The following is a 17,871-nucleotide window of genomic DNA, read 5'->3' on the forward strand; positions in this document are numbered from 1 at the left end:
AACCAGAGGGTTGGAGGTTCAAATCACTGTGCCTAAAGTCCACACGTTGAAGTGTCCTTGGGCAAGACACTAAACCCCCAAGTTGCCCCCGATGGTTAGAGCCATCGGTTGAGTTGGCACCGCAGATGGCTGCCTCAGTTTTGTACCAGAAACAAATTCCGTGTGTGTGTAACATGCTTGGCCAAATAAACGTGATTATCCTATTATCCTTATGCACAAAGCAACACTGACATTTTTTCCCCCGTGTTAGCATTTCTCTTGGTGAAAAAAGGCAGGCTAAAGGATGTCATGTGTGTTTGTAGGCCCTAATGTGTCTATTACCGACAACGACAATTGTGTCATTTTGTAGTATGTTCAATTTATAATTTATCTGGTTACAGAAATATATAAATGTTTAATATGTCAGAGGCAGTGAGGCCTGTCCGAAGCGTGACCTTGAAATACCCTTTAAATATCAAACGGCAACAATGTGGGCCGGTTAATCTACCAAACAACAGGCAATGTGCGCACACATGCTCTCTGTCACACACATGCATCCTGTCTGCCTGCTGATACATTCCACTCCTTTCTGTTTTGGTTTTTTCCCTGGGATGCAAAATGCAGATGAGACGAGTCAACCGCTTGTGCACAGTCTCTGGAGAAACTGCCACTCAAATCCAAAACATCTGTATGAATACCAAAACACACAGGGTACAGTGAAGGATGAGAGAAAGAGAGGGAAGAAGGAAGGAAGAGAGAGAAAGAGAGAGACACAGGGAAACAGAGGAGTGAGAAAGAATGAGCAGTAAATTAGCAAAGAAAGCTACAGTAGTTTCCTCTCTCCTGTATCTTTGACTGAACAAAGAGCTATATACACATGACTACCTCTTTCCTCCCACTGTATTTTCCATCGGGATATTTATTCTGAAAAGCAGCAATACACAACAAGGGCTCGGTCCTGTGTTTGCTAGTGGGCTGAGGCGCTAACACTCCCCAGCTGATTATGTGTCTGTCTGTAGCATTTTGAGCTTCTGCCAAAGGAATTAGGTCTAGCATTTGTGAACGCTGTTCCCCTCACAGCAGAATGCCTCGCCATGCCTCTCAGATTTCTAGCATTTTAAAAAGGGGGGAAAAAAAGCATTTTAAATAAATGAAGGAAATCGCTGTGGAAGCCTATTAAATTTTCAACATGACCGTTTTGTGAATTTTTACGTGTGTTTAGGCTGCACACAAAAGGAATATTTAAAAACCAAAGCATGCTAATTGGGACAGAGATTGTTACAGCAGCTTCTTATTCGAACAGGCTTTTGGCTCATTAACTGCTCCCATCCAGGTTTGGTTTAAAGCAAAGTGGAAAAGACATATAAAGACAATCAAATATTTTGCTATTTTTATACAGACACTGTACCACTAAAATACTGATAATGTGCTTGCACAAATATGCCAAAGCAATGACAAAATTTCTTATTTCAATTTTAAGGACACAAGGTAGTAGGAGAAAAATCTTTTTCAGCAATGTAGCACAGTAGTATCATGTCAGAGACAAATGAAATCTTCAGCTTTATAACAGCAGCCATACTTTTGACACCTAGTTGACTAGAGAGAAATAGAGTATATATTAGTGATGATGCGCTTGGGTGGGTGTAACACTTTAATTACTGTAACTCATAAATTGAAAAACAGGTTTTATATCAAACTTTGTGTCAAACTTTCCTTTACAACTGTGCATCAAAGGAGGATCTAACTCACCTCAAGAGAATCTTTCTGGGTTTAATTTACAAGTTGAGTAACAAAAAAATTAGGAAAAAGCTTCTGTAGTCTCGCACTTTTCCAGTTGTGCTCCTTGTTACAACTGATGGACAGGAGCTTACCAAGTAAATTAAATCCAACTAAATGCTCTTATACTCACATTTCACCTCCACCTACATTTAAAGAAAACCAACTCTAAACATCATTACAGTCTAGGATGAAGGATAATACACTAAACAACTGAAATATGACTGACTAGTGTCTATGTGTACATGATGGCACATGTCTGATGGGGGTTGACCATTTACTTACAGCTATATAGGTAACATGAAGAGTATAACACACACCACACACATGTGCATAAAGCATACACATGAACATAAACTAAACTACAATAACATGATCACAGACATGCATGGAGTAGGAGCTTGGTTCGCATTGCCGGCGATAAGTCAGACCTGATTCCGGTGCATGTTGGACCCCGCCAAGGTTGCCCTTTGTCACCGATTCTGTTCATTATTTTTATGGACAAAATTTCTAGGCGCAGCCAGGTAACGGAGGGTGTCTGTTTTGGTGCCCACAGAATCTCATCTCTGCTTTTTGCGCTGGTTCTGTTGGCTTCCCTACAGTGTGCACTGGAGGGGTTTGCAGCCAAGTGTGAAGCGGCAGGGATGAGAATTAGCACCTCCAAATGCGAGGCCATGGTTCTCAATCGGAAAAAGGTGGATTGTCCTCTCCGCGTTGGGGACGAGTTGCTCCCTCAAGTGGAGTTTAAGTATCTCAGGGTCTTGTTCACAAGTGAGGGAAAAATGGAGCAGCAGGCTGACAGACGGATCGGTGTGGCGTCCACAGTAAAGCGGTCTCTGTACCGGTCCGTTGTGGTGGAGAAGGAGCTGAGTCATAAGGCGAAGCTCTCAATTTACCGGTCAATCTACATCCCTGTGACTATGTCTCCCAGCTGGCCTGGGAACGCCTTGGGGTTCCCAGTGAGGAGCTAGAGGAGTGGTGTGCGGAGAGGGAAGTCTGGGAGGCTCTGCTCGGACTACTGCCCCGCGACCTGGTCTTGGATAAAGCGGAGGAAGATGGAGGGGTGGAGAAATGTGCTCATCTTGGACGCTGGCGTTTGACATTCTATCTGTATCTTAAATTAACTGCAATGTAGCATCTTCTTGTGAAAAATATTGTGTGCCCAACCATGGCGGTGCACTCTTAACACAAAGCATAAGATTGCTTAAGATTTGTGTTAAGGCCTCTGCTTTACTAGTTTTACCTCTTGTCTTTCTACAAAGTGTACTTTCTGTAAGTCAAAATAAGATACTGAGAAAAAAATACACAATGAGCAAATCATCTCACAATATGCATAATTCACTTCCACTTCTGAATGTGTTTTCTTGAAAACAGTTGCAAACTATACAGCTGGCCGTACAACATTTTAAAATTGCACACAGGTGACATATTAAACCCCTGAATAAATCAGTCGGTCTCTTCCAGGATGACAGTGTCCCCGTCTAAAGAATCCGAGGGATCACTGAATGGTTTGATGATAGATAGATAGATAGATGATGATAGATTGATGAGTAAGAAAATTATGTGAATCATACGCTGTGGCCTTCACAGTTACCAGATCTCAACCCAGTTGAACACTGGGGAGATTTTGGAGTGACGTTAAAGACAGCGTCTCTGCCACCATCATCAAAACACCAAATGAAGGTATATCTTTTGGAAGAATGGTGTTCATCCCTCCAGTAGAGTTCAGAGACTTGTAGAGTCAATGCCAAGGAGCAGTGAAGCTTTTCTGGTCACACATGGTGGCCCAGCACCTCACTAAGACACTTTATGTTGGCTTTTCCTCTAATTTTTCACTTGTCTGCATTTCTACAAGCAACAAAACACACTGAGCCCAAGAGATCAGTTACAAATATTACAGAATACATGCTAAATATGTTATTTTGTGAGAAATTCTCACCAGAGCACTGGTCTAGGGAATCTGTATCATTTTGTTAGCTGAAGTGGCCAAATGATGATCTAGCTATTTAATCAATTTATATTATACCAATGAAATGTTGTAATGATGTTTCTTAGAAATAAAGAAAAACGAAATGACCAGTTATGCTAGTATTTGATGTTTATGACTGCAGACAGAATTTTACAATCTTTGCACTTGGGGGCAGTGCTTGGTTAAGTTTAAATTTTTCTATCATGCTAACATTAAGAATAGCCTGATAGCTCCAGCTGCACCATGCAAAATAAGTAAAGATCTGTTTATCCATATATACAGTATAAGGTAGCACACCCATCTACAGTAAATTCTAAGAGCTACTGTAATGCTAGAGCATAGGAACATAAGATGAAGAGGCAAACATTCCACAGCTTGAACCACTTCTCCTTCTTTCTCTTTGTGACTTTATCCATTTGCTTTGTGTTTAATCAGGCTGTAGTTAACCATGTCACTCTGCATCTGGGCACATCAGTTGTCTCTTTCATATACACACTCAGGCACACACAAATACACTAAAGCGATAACACAGACATACAAAACTCAGCATATCATGTAGCTGAACTGAATTCCTCTGTTTCCTGTTTTTGTTTGCTTGCTTGTCTCATCGTCCATTGTTTCTTAACTTGATAACTGTGAATCACCGTTATTGTTCTTCAGACCTATAGGCACCCCAGGAACTACATATCCAAACACCTATCCCTGTTCTCCTCTGATTTTCAGTTACACTTAAATCACTGAGCACACATTCGGTCAGTGCGCTGTAGCTATTAAATTCCTTACACACCTCACCCTATTAGCATTGATGTGTAACCTTGGAGCTCACGGTGTTCTGCCTGAGGGTAATAGAGCCACTGCATGTTTGTGTGTGTGTGTGTGTGTGTGTGTGTGTGTATGTGAAATGATGGTCTGTGTCTAGCCCAGGTTCCCCACTGGCTCCCATCAGGAGGCTTCATGATGCACGCATATCTAATACCTCCAGTACTGAAGAATGTGTGACTGTTTCACATCCTTTGGCACAGATCCTTTTCATTTTCCTTTTATGTCCACCCTTCTCTGCATTCACACCCATCTTCTCTTGTGCTACTGCTAGGCCCCTCCATCTCTGTTACACTGGGTTGCTAACCCTGAGTATCCAGCTAAGTTTCTAGGTTACGCCAATAGCTACGTCACAAAAAATGGGAGTTGCTCGTTTCAATTAGCATTTTGATTGCATCAAATGGAAAGAAGCCAGCATGCAAACAAACACGTAAATGAATGCTTCCACTATTTTTCAAAAGTGAATCAGTCCACTTTGTGGACAGTAAGAGAACCATTTTGAAAACAGATGTATGCACTGAGAATACAAAATAATGGTACTGTGTAGTTAGAATAGTGACGCAGCATAGGCAACAAAATTAAACTCTGTCCTTCTGTGTATAAATGACAGAGGTAAAAATATGGCCACTAGTTTTGTTAGTCAACCTCTCATGTGATGGATGAATGGAATGAAGTGAGAGTCCGGAAGCTGAGCAAATCAGAGTACTTAAATAGCTATATAACAATTTCTCTAATTCCAGCACAGACATTTTTTATAGCCAAACACACAGCTGAGCACACACACACACACACACACATACATATATAAGCAATGGGCTTAAAACTTCAGTAACAATGCACAGCATTACAGTGTATTGTAATCCAGGCACACGGATTACTGCAACACATGTACTCTCATCCTTGTCTAGCTCTGACATAGCACATAAACAACACAGATTCCCACTTTGTACACAGGCAGCATGACAGATAACATATCTACACATCTACACAATTGACAAGGACTACTTTCCATACATGCATATCAAAGCCAGAGTCTAGTTTCCCTACCACCTTACAGTTAATTCAACATTAACAATGTGCCTTCCACCTTTGCTGCAGCACTATATGCAGGTAAATATTTCAGAGTGGTGCAAAGACAGGAAAAGGGGAGGGTGGACTGGCCTTAATATAAGATGGGTGCTGTTGCCCAATTTAACTCTTCCCTTCCTCTTACTCTCCCCATCTTTCCTACCTCTACTCCTGTCTCTACACCTCTAGCATAATATCTGGCTCTCTCTCCTCATCCATTTCTCATACTGCCCATAGACCTCGCCTAAATAACCCCCTGCTGTATCCCTCTATTCTGTATGAAGGAAGTTAACATTCTGCACAACAAATAGTTCAACAGTATTACTGCATTTCCTGTGCTAGAAGAATATAACAGCCTACATACTGACTGCAGGTGTACAGCTAAAACTACAACCTGCTCTAGCCACAGCAGCCAGCCCAAAATGAAATGATGGATAACAATGTACAGCATAGTATAGTAGCAGGGTGCCTGTAAGATTCTTCCTTACCATCTTAAACCCATTCCACTCCATTTGGGAGACGCCGGCCGTGGTCTCACGCTCTCTCTCTCTCTCTCTCTCCTCACACAACAGCTACAGCAACGCCTCAGCAATAAAAATCCCTTCTCTTTCTAACCCTCTTCCTGTCTTAGACTCTTGTCACACTGTCTCCTTATTTTTCTCTCGTCTTCTCACTCTGCCTCTCTTCCTGTTTCTGCCTGAGTGTTAGCAGCGAGCAGAGAGCAGCGTAGCGGAGGCGCACGGAGCAGGCATCGCCTTCTTCTACAGATGCTGAGAGGAGAATGGTGAGTCCGGATGAGAGCGCTGGGCTGCAGCAAGCCTGCCCTCCCTCCTTGCTCTGTACCCTCCTTCCCACAGCCACCCGCCCAGTCGCCTGCTCAGCTGGAAGGTCAGAAACCGCCCCCTACCCCCCACCCCTCATTTACAGTCTGTGATTGGCTTCTTGTCTTGCCTGTCAGCCCTTGGCTTCACCTCCCCCTCCTTCGGTGTTAACGCCGCTCTTTGGCTGGCTCTGAGCCTTCATAGGCACACGCCATCCTCAGCCTGGTTTGGCAGAGAAAAGCTTTCTGAATCCCAGCAAAGCAATCAATCGCTGCTGTGGTCTGTGCTTGAGTGAGCCGGGCAGAGCGGCGCGGAGCAGCGCTCTAGGAGAGTGATTGTAGCCTCGGGCACTATGGTAATAGGATGCCTGCGCAGCACTGTGTATATAAATGAGCTACTACTGGGTGAATGTTAAAATCTCCCGTACGTTTACATGACTGTGTACTCCCTGTCTCTCTCCCTTACACACACACACCAACACGCCTTTCCACACATGGACAAAATAATGATTGGGGTCTTTAGGTAACTGCAGATTCGATTGTTTTCATGAATAAATCCCTCGTTTCAAAATAAAACTGTAGAATTTGACTAAAACAAAATTGTCTGCTTAATTGGCAGCTCATAATTTGCATTTGTTGGGATTTAAAGACCAAATATCAGAACGGATGCTGCACCTGCCTATGCAGAATGCGATAGGCTATAGTATCATTTGTGTGTGTATATATATAGTGCATTTATTTGTAGTAAATAAAAAAGGAAAGATACAGTGAAAGCGGCTGTATGCTGTAGGCAATACAAACCCATCTGCCCGCTGCTGTTACATTACGCCCAGCTTGTTGTTGCAGACTTAAGGCACAATAAAGAAACAAATAAGTACAATAGAGAACCAGCGTCCTACAGTTCGATATCTACTCACCATGACCATTCTTGTTTCAGTCTGCTGGCGTTACGTACGGTTACTGTGTTATCGGCGGACAAACTTTAGAAGCCGGTCAAGTCAGCGAGGGAGCAGCTTGCTGGAAAGGATGAATGAACCGACGTTTTGATGTAGTGAGTCTAACGGAGCCAAAACTAAACAAAGCGAAGCCCTGGGTGTGGGAGACCCGCAGCCCTGTCCCGCGCTAGATGTGGCGGAAGCACTGGCGCACAATAAAAAGCCACTAAGACAAAACAACGCAGCGACAAAATCCACTCAGAGGGGGGGAAAAAATAATCAGAGCAAAAACCTCGGTACCTTTCCCCAGTAAGCCATTTAAGGAGCACCCAGTCACCTCGCGCGCGGTCTCCCATTGGCTGGGGAGGTGCGGCCGGGGCGGTGCAGTCCTGGATGCGAGTGGAGGAGGCAGGCTCGTGTGGTCCACGACGTGGCGGGTGGTGCAGCATCACTGGAAGCCGCTAAGGTGACTTTAATTTTCCCTCACCTGACTGTTAATAACTATGCATGAGATGAGCACCGCTTTAACTCACGCGCGCCTTGTAGTTTGTAACCACATTCACATACAGTACATTTCGTTTTCCACCCTCATTATCCACGTAGAGGTTATCTGCATTGCTGCTGCAGTGTTTTAGTGTGGGCTTTACGACTGTTCTTAAACCATGTGGAGACTTCTCATATTAAGCTGAAAAGCAGCGGCAGCAGTTCGTCTCTTTTCTTCCACCTCACCAAAAACCACAACCCACGCTCCCCAAAATGCTCTTTTTAAAGTAGCTGCTCATTTTTTAATTGTGATAACTGTAATAGAGCACAAAACGTTGTCTACTGCTTCAAGGAGTAATTAATACAGACTACTTAATCAAATGCTACTATCAAATTACGACTGTTTGATGTTGTTACCAATTACTCTGACAAATCATCTTCAATACAGTTTATTTATTGCTAATGACTAATAATTAACATAAATAATTGTTTATGCCCAGCAGCAAACATGCCTTAGATTGATTTTCTTCAGCTGTCCCCTCTTTCAGGCAGACAAGAAGAGGGAGCTCTTGCCTCCTTTAACACAGTTACCTGGCAGGCAACAGTGTTGTGCCTTCACACACACATATATTTACAGACACACACTCAGAATGCTCAAAATGAAACCGATGCTGGTCCACACCATACTCCGTAAGCATACATAAAGACATTCATATGCACATACACACAAAAAATGTATATATACTGTTCAGTATGTGTGTGTTGTACCATCAATTCTTTGACACATTCAAACATATTAAGGTTGTTGATATAAATATAGCCTGACTTGATATTACTGTACTGTGGTAATAACATCATGTTGCCAGACAAGAGACAAGAGATCACAATATAATCAGTCTTCCAACACATGATCATACTGTTTCCTTGGTGCTCATCACAGCAATAAGAGGCGGTCAGTAAGTCAGCTCTCATTCTCATGTTGGTTTGTTTCAATTAGCATTCAGCTGTGTGAGGCCTGCCAGAAGCGAACATCCATCACAGTGATTCCTCCTGTCCTTCCAGCTCATGATACATTCTCACACATGATCACAGTTTATTTTTACTGACATGTGACTATAATCTTTTACTAAAGAATTTTACACACTATTCATAACAATGTAAAAACCAGTAAAGAAGAAATTTCTGGTTAGGGGTAAGTTTTTAGATTGGACTTAATTAAATTCATGGTTAGGTACATTTTCTGGAGATGCACAAATGCAACAAGTAGAGCTCAGACAATTAAGTACTTAACCGAGTACTCAATTAATAGAAAATTCACCAGCAAGAAGTTTGATCATTAATTAACTGCTGTAAAGTCAACTCTCAAGCAATGTAAACAAAAATCCAAACGGTTCCAGCATCTCAAATGTAAAGATTTGTTGCTTTTATGACTTTTTTACTATTTGTTAAACAAAATAAACAGTGAAAAAATGTCACCTTAGGCTCTGGAGAATTGTGTTGGGTAATTTAAAGTATTTATCACAATATATAGACTAAATGGTTAATCTTCTACTACTACTACTACTACTACTACTACTACGACTACTACTACTCTACCTTCGGCTGTTCCCATTAGGGGTTGCCACAGTGAATCTGATGCCGGATGCCCTTCCGGACACAACCCTGTCTATTTATCTGGGCTCGGGACAGACTAAATGATTAATCAAATACTAATAATGACAAAAGGTATATAAATTATTTTAATACCCATTACATATATCCCTGCTGGCAAGTTACAGTTTGTAAAAACTTTACATTACTCTTTGTCACCTCATAACAGCAACGATAGTCAGGCTTTCAGCAAATCACCTAATCAGGCCCAAGTTCTTGATACTAAAACAAATATAATGGGGGGTGGGGTCCCACCTTGCGAACACAGGGTATGATATGTTAAGCAATGCTTATGCACTTACAAATTAGCTCCCAAATGAACACACTGGAAATGTATTGTGTAAAAAAAAAAAAAAAAGATGAAATGGGAAAGAGACAAAGTGTTAGTGTTCTGGCAGACAAATACGTGAACTAAACCTCCCCAAACTCTCCAAGTCGCCCCACAACCTCTCCAGATGTCTGGTTAGCTCCAGTACAGCTAGCCTACCTACATCAGAACTATGTGCCTGATATACTAATGAGAATCCTCAATACGCCTTCAATTAGGTTTGAGCAGTACTGAGGCACACACACACACACACACACACACACACACACACACACAAAGGGGAAACATGGGCTGAACAAGCTAGCTGTTGTTTCAGATGGAACAGAATATACTGGCACTCACGGTCTGGAGATTTGTCCAGACCAAACTGATCAAACTGTATATAACACAACAGAGGGAGAGTAATGTAGAATGTAACAGAAAGAAAACAGATATCAATAGAAGTGGATCTTTGTCTATCTTCCTTTGTTATATGACTCTGTGTCATTTCTGAAAGAAGCAAAATTCACAGCTAATAGTAGCTAACAGGCAACACACCCTCAGGTTCCTGTCCATCTTATATCCTCTTTGACTGACCTTTGAGTTTATTAAAGGTTTTGTGTTGGAAAAGAATATTCTCCACCTCATGGCCTATAATACTCTGCTCCAAACATGTACAGTATTGCTGCATTTTAATTGTAATTTTCATAAATAAGGAATATGAAGTCAGATCTATGGCATTACCTGAATGACAAATCACATCTCAGTTTTCTGTTGCTGTGTGGCGTCAACTTTCAGCTGTTGATGTGCAGAGGCAGTAAAAAGTGAGGTGATAATAGAGGGTGATTATTTTCTTATTTCATAAAGGGCAGTGTTTTGATGTTGTTTTCTCCCTCTGTAATATGATACAAATAACCTTTTCTCTAAATGAGAATGTGATTTGAAAGTGAAAATAGTCTCTCTCTCTATGTGCCATTTCACTAAATTGCTCTACAGGACCACGGTTTTATAAAGCAATGAAAGTGACTGCCACTACTCAGTAAATTAGCTATAAACACAATCTGCTCTCTGCAGTGTTATGTTATGGAGTTTGTGTGTCTCTGTGTGCAGTTTTAATACACAAACACATAACAAAGATGGAATCGTGTTGCTACCATGTCATAGTTAAAGGTAAATGCTGTGCATTTTAGTAAGATGTATGGACAGATGGAGGGAGCGGTTGACGTGTTCTAGGTATCCATGTGGATGTTAGTAGTATTGCAGAGTAACTTATTTTCTTGTGGAAATGGCCTCTCTTTATGTTTATGTGTGAATAAAATGCAATACAGCTCATATCTGCAAATGTAAAAATGTCAAAGAAATAATTAAGGGTAATGGCTAAAAAAAAATTCTACTCATTTTTAATGGTATTCCCATTTTGTCAGACAAAGTGCATGTAGCATTGATTGGATGCATTATTTGGCGTTTTAGATGATGACGGATGCTAAATAGTTTTTGAGGAAGCAAATGATATTTCTTTCCTCTTGTAAAGTTGTGAAAGTTAAAAAGCTTTTGTGGCTTTAACCCAGAAGAGCCAGCCATATCGTCAGCAATGTGATACCCAATCTCACTGATTGGCTCTGGCTCACATCCATAAACACACACACACACACACACACACACACACACACACACACACACACACACACACACACACACATACATACACACTTTTGCACAAGTGAATCTATATGAATGCAAACATGTGTATGGTTAAACATCTGCCCCCAAAACACACAACCTTTCAATTCATGAAGTATGTCAGTCTGACAAGATGTCTGCCGTATAGCCAAAGCTTTTAAAGGTTGGACCACAGAATTGTGCTTCAGCATATGCTTCTAGCCTGCTAATTTGGAAAACAGAGTCGGCTAATTGTCATGAACTCTCCTTGCCCTCCATTCGGCCCTGCTTCTCCACCCTAAACCCCTCCTAGTCATAGGCCTTAATGGATTAACTGCAGGCTGTGTTGTTCCTCTCAATCCCTCTTACTCCTTTTGGTTCTCTTGCACATAGTCATGATGCCATAGCTCTGCCAAGCCCTTAAAAATCTCAGTTTGTTTATGTTGAATCTCCAGGTTCAAATTTATCTGTGGTAGTATAGTACTGTAGATACACAATATGCACTTAGCAGCCAACACATAGTACTCTGATAACAAGTGTGAAAGAGCGTGGGGGACGAGGGGTGGGGGTGGGGGGGGGAGGACTAGTGTACACAGTATAGCAGGTTTGAATATGTAGTGATAATTGTGGGTGCGCTCGGTTTGAGTCTTGTTAAATGTCAGATGCAGTGTTTCAACACTTGTCTTGTGTTTCAATCTGCATAACAAGACTTCTATTTAAAGGAGGAGAAGTGAAGATACCCGCAGAGGTGTTACCTCAAAGTGCTGAAAGAAAATACCTTGATTATTAACAAGAGAAGAAAAACTTGTTTTGCAGCAAAAGTGATCTTTGTAATTGCTAGTCTGGCTCAGAGCAAATTAATGCATAAGACAGAAAACACAATCTGAAACTTGAATTATCCCTCGACAGTGTATAGCAACAGCACTGTAATCAACGATGAAAACAGTATTTTAACGGAGCTAAAAACAATGCCTTACTTTTCAGGCTCAGCGGATTTCAATGCAAAATACCACAGCAGTCTATGCAGTAAAACAGCCTAATACATTTAATAGACCAGAACAGCCTCCTCAGTATGCTGCAGCTTACTTGGGATCTTTTTGATTTGCCCTTGAAGGATAGGTTTAGTTGCCCTATTGAAGTTCTGGCAGTGGTAGCATCTCGCTGTGCTACTCAAACTGATGATCATCTCTTTCCTGGCAGGAGTCCACCCTCTGCCAGTAACAATCAACAAATGAGAATCACAGCCTTCAACTTGCCTGTCTCCCTGCCTAACGACATCACTGAATCCCAGTCAGAAGACAGCTATTAACACAATGTGTCTGCATCCAGACAACAATGGGCAGTTTGGACTAAGTTGACTTTTGTTGTTTGCGTTCAGTGTTAAGGCCAGCCACTTTAGTTTCATGAACCAATGCCATAGATGCTGTGGACACTGAGTTTTGATAAATTCATGATTAGAGACATACAGTGCCCCTGCATTGCCATTGCACATTCAATCACTTATGTTCTTTGTCTGTACAAGCAGGGTGCTTTGTGCATTACTGTACTGACAGGTTAGTAAGGGAGGGAAGTAAGTCTGCCACAAAAGCCAATCCTAAGACAAAACAGTATTAAGAGTAACATCACCACAATAGCACCTTATTCAAACCACTAAGAGTAAATTATGTTAAATTATTTTGGCAGGGCAGTGAAGATCACAGCCTCTCACTGAAATACTAGATGGGTGAAGTTGAGCAAAAAGCCAGCTTGCACAGAAAAATCTCAGTTCACTGGTGCAAAGTCCTTTCACATTAAAGCATTTAGAAAACACAGACCAATGCCACTAATGATAAAATTCTCCAAATGGGTGTTCCAAACAAAGATATCAAGAATATCTCTCACATTTTAATATCAAATCACTTCCTGACCTTGAAAATACGTCCTTTGCAGTTGTGATAATGTTTCTGTCTGCACAGTTTTCATTGTGAATCCTAAAGTTAGGAAATAAAATCTAGTACTTTGCTACTTATTTCAAAGGCATGGGTATTTCTGAGCCATCCCACTGACTAAAAGACTGAAAAACCAATATTCATTAGCGAGTTATTTGCTTTGGGGTCATTGCTCCTGTTTTTGATTGTGAGCAAATAAAAAAAAACTGACATTTTGGTTCTCACTTGGAAAAACTAGCAACCAATTCCTAGCTTGGCCTGCCATTCTACAAATGTGTTAATTTATAATACCCAGTGAGAGAAAGTGAATCCCTTGAAAGACATTTATTATATTAAAGACAAGTATTTTGTATCTAATCTAGTTAAAACTCTCCTCCCAAACTCTTTTACCTGTATGTCAGTGGGCATGATACACAGTCAGCGTAACCCCAAGCCCCTCAGATCAGAAATGTATTCATCACACCGATCGTGGAACAAGGCTGTGCTGCATTTGATGCAGCCGCTTTCTTCCATTTTAACTCAGAGCTGTTTGGTATGGCTGGAGCTTTGCAGACTGCAGAGCTGTCACAGTTCAAAGCTCAGTCTGAATGCTCTATCTCTATATATGGAGAATTCCTTTTCAGATTCTATGTAAAATCAACAAAAACACACTGTAAATTTATTTCAAAATAATATATAGGCAACTGCTTTATCTGTGTTTTGATTAACTGGTGCTTTGTCTAGAGAAATCAACAGGAAACGTACTAGAAAACACATAAAATTTACACATTGAAATTAAACAGTTGAAGACTTATACCAGAACACGGTGGCATATTTAACACCATTCTACTGAGCAAACACACTGGTGTTTTCTCTGTTTCTGCAGGACAGATGCAGTAAAATTGGATCTTTGAGGCTGTAGCCTAACACAAATGAGAGAAGGTTTGTGAAATTGCTCAGAGAGGCTTAGCTATTCATTGGCTGTTGAGACTGGCATGTGTTCTGGCACGGACAGTGTATTCTCAATGGGACTCTGGTGGATTAGTGTCCATTTGGACAACAGCGTGGTCCACAGCTTGGGGTGACATTCAACTTCAGCAGGCCAGTAACTCTCATGACTGATCATGACGTTTAGTCTTGCTGTTAATTGTCAGTGATGTATAGTAAATATATTGGTGTTTATTTATACACATTCAGAGCTTCTCGAGTCTCAGCAATATATGTGATGACTAGAATATCAAACGATGTTTTTTGGTCCTGTCCTCTAGTCTAAACTGGGTGTGTGAAAGGTAGCAGTGGTCACGCTGCAGTGTGGTGGGTATATAGTAGCAGTGGGACTGGGATGGACGGGTGGCTGCCTGTTTTGTGTTTGATCCCAGTTGGGGTATATCCATGCTCATAGGGCGGCTGCTGTGGTCCATCTGTTGGAGGCTTTAATCACAGCTCTCACCCACTTACATGCACACTAGCCCAGGCTACAGTAATGCAAAACACATATAGAGATTCCCACTCGAGGTTCAAACTGACTGTTGCTCACCGTCAGGCCTTTTATTTGCAGAATTTAGTCCAGTTTTCATCTTTTACAGAAATTCTTAATCAGACCTCAAGTGAAAAAATGTCAGCCACTGAAACACCACCTGCCACCCATAATATTAAAAGCTTCATCAAAAAATCTCATACAATCTGATCTGCATAAATGCACTATGCTTTTTGATAAGCAATAACCTTTTAGAAATGAGAAGCATCCAGAGTCCTTCACAGGGCTGGCCGACGGCACTGTGGACCAAACCGTGCCTCATGCTGCACAAATCCAGCTCTCCAAATGTCACTTCATGCTTAACCACCCATTCTCATGCTTGAAGAAAAAGCAAGTGGGCAATGAACAAGAAACAAAAAAACTACACTGGGATTCAATGCTTTAAAGCCGAGAGACAGTTATTTTGTTTTGTTGGAATGTTTAGTTTTCAGTAGAAAACACACACACAAAAAATTATTTTCAGCTCAGAAAGTGACAAGAGGTGTAGAAAAGGCATCAGTCATGTTCTGAGTAAATTTACAATTCATAATGTTACATTAAATTAAGCCCAGAAAGACAAATGTAATGCTGCAAACACAAATAAACACATACATATATTATGTCTTCAGGAGGAGGTTCAGTATAAAAAGAATGTAATTCCTTTCAATAAGCTCACTATACAGTCTAGTCATTAATGTACAGGCTCAGGTTGGACTCTATGGTAAAACAGAATCCTGCTATTAGAATATATTTATTATTAATGGGAGTGAAGGGGTTGTTGGCATGATGATGCTGTTGTTGCATCTGTTGGTTGTAAAGAGGACCCACTTAGCGTTGGCCTCCTGTTGGACAAAAATAGCATCGGCAGTATTTCCATCAATTTCCAATATCTTATCTCGATTTAGCCTTTCATGAACGGCTGTCCTGCTTAATCTAATCAATTGAAAACAAAGCTATCACACATTTAAGATTACTTTCTGGGCACACTAAACACAGGCCCATATACTAGACACCTCCCAGTGTAGCTGGTGGCCAGCTTCAGTGGTCACTTCCCCCTCAGCACTAATGCACAAGTCAGTCATACATCATTTATTCATGGTGACAGCAGATACTTCGCTTCATCCCCAGCAATTAGTGAATCAATAAAAACGCATTGGCTTTGAAACTATCAATTCTGAGAGGGAAAAAAAATTGTGGTGTTCATCAACACACCAGGATCCTAGACGGTGACGATCACTCAAGTATCAGCAGAGTTTGACAGCTCAGCATCAACAGGCGCTGAGCTGCCAACACTAAGGCACATTAATTCACACCACTCCTCTTACTTCCTGTTTCATATAAAATCTCAAACTGGTGTCAACAAAGAAAATAATCTAGAAATATTATTTTAGAAAAGGTTTGAATAATGTTCTTTTCACAACAAGATTTATTTATTTAGCTTTGCATTATGAATTTATATCTTTTGTGAAGGAGATGACTGAGCTGAAGGCATCTGAGTGAGATTATCACAGAGGGCTTGCACTGGCTAATACCTCCTTTGTCAAGGTTTTGAAAGCCGACATATCTGCAGTATGTGTACACTGTCAGTAAATCTGCATGATCCAATACATACACCTCAGGCTGCTCTTTAAAAAAAAACACTGTCAACCTAAATGACATTGATTTGATTTGATTTTGATTTGATTTATTCTTTCAAGCATGTAAAGACAGTTGATATGTCAACACACATAATTTTACACATATCCAACAAATGCTAATCCAATATCAATGTGCTTATACCTAGTACAAGTATAAAGTTACAGATAACAGCTGGTCTTCTCTGTGGCTGAGGTGAACAAAGGTTCGTTGAGGATGTGTACATAAACAACAAAACAACAGCAGAACACATGCACAAACAATGCAATCAAAGTACTATAGTACTGCAATATACCGTATGTATATGAATAATACTTACAGGTGGACCTCTGGGACCAGGCTGACCTGTGAGACCCTGCACACACAGACCGACATTATCTTCAGGTATAATAACAACAATAAAGCAGCTCCAAGAGTTTTACATTACATACATGTATGTATATAATTCAATTCTGTTTAATATTGAAGTCACAGTTAAAGGAGGTGTTGAACTGGACTACATTATATTCAGAGGTGTCTCTATATTCTTGTTCTCCCCAGCTACATACATGAGAGGGTCAGAATATTAGGAACACCTCTGAATATAATGTAGTCCAGTTCAACACCTCCTTTAACTGTGACTTCAATATTAAACAGAATTGAATTATATACATACATGTATGTAATGTAAAACTCTTGGAGCTGCTTTATTGTTGTTATTATACCTGAAGATAATGTCGGTCTGTGTGTGCAGGGTCTCACAGGTCAGCCTGGTCCCAGAGGTCCACCTGTAAGTATTATTCATATACATACGGTATATTGCAGTACTATAGTACTTTGATTGTATTGTTTGTGCATGTGTTCTGCTGTTGTTTTGTTGTTTATGTACACATCCTCAACGAACCTTTGTTCACCTCAGCCACAGAGAAGACCAGCTGTTATCTGTAACTTTATGTATTATGGTTTTATGACGGACAGGTCAGTTTGTTCTAAAATGGTGTTTTAATAAGTGAGCACGACATCATGTGACCACCATCATGTGATTTGAGGCTTGATGGTTTATAAGACTAATAAGATAATGTTTTATACTCCTAAAGTTTGCGTATAAACTTCTGCTATTAAAGTGAATTAGTGATAATTTGTTTTCAGTCTTGACATTGCTGTTAAACTGCTCATCCGTGTAATACTTGCAGTTATTTTCAGAGTTCTTAAAAAAGTTTTTTTCAGGGTCAAAATCTTCGTCCGGTTCATGATAATGTTGTTCGGTGTCTCGAATTGTGTTCAGTTCCAGATCCAATCCCGCATAAACTATTAACCTCTGTAGCAAATCACTTGCCTCATTCCGTACGTGGGTCATACTTGTTGTTGG

At 40.7% G+C, this 17,871-nt stretch overlaps 1 protein-coding gene across 12 annotated transcripts in view; it reads right to left on the reverse strand.

The window, feature by feature from the left end:
- Positions 1–17,871, reverse strand: part of elavl4 (ELAV like neuron-specific RNA binding protein 4) — an 81,932-nt gene that overhangs the window by 53,343 nt on the left and 10,718 nt on the right. For 2 of the 12 annotated variants that reach the window (XM_020613029.1, XM_020613026.1), the window contains exon 1: positions 6,100–6,390. The exons of 9 other annotated variants lie outside the window; for them this stretch is intronic. In XM_020613029.1, the coding sequence (XP_020468685.1) occupies positions 6,100–6,123 (24 nt within the window). In that variant the 5' untranslated portion in view covers positions 6,124–6,390. Of the gene's footprint in view, positions 1–6,099; positions 6,391–7,348; positions 7,632–17,871 lie in introns of those variants that run through there. One more of the 12 variants, XM_020613027.1, reaches the window with a different exon arrangement.

Source organism: Monopterus albus, unplaced genomic scaffold, assembly GCF_001952655.1.
Source record: "Monopterus albus unplaced genomic scaffold, M_albus_1.0 scaffold129.1, whole genome shotgun sequence".
NCBI classification, from domain to species: Eukaryota; Metazoa; Chordata; class Actinopteri; order Synbranchiformes; family Synbranchidae; genus Monopterus; species Monopterus albus.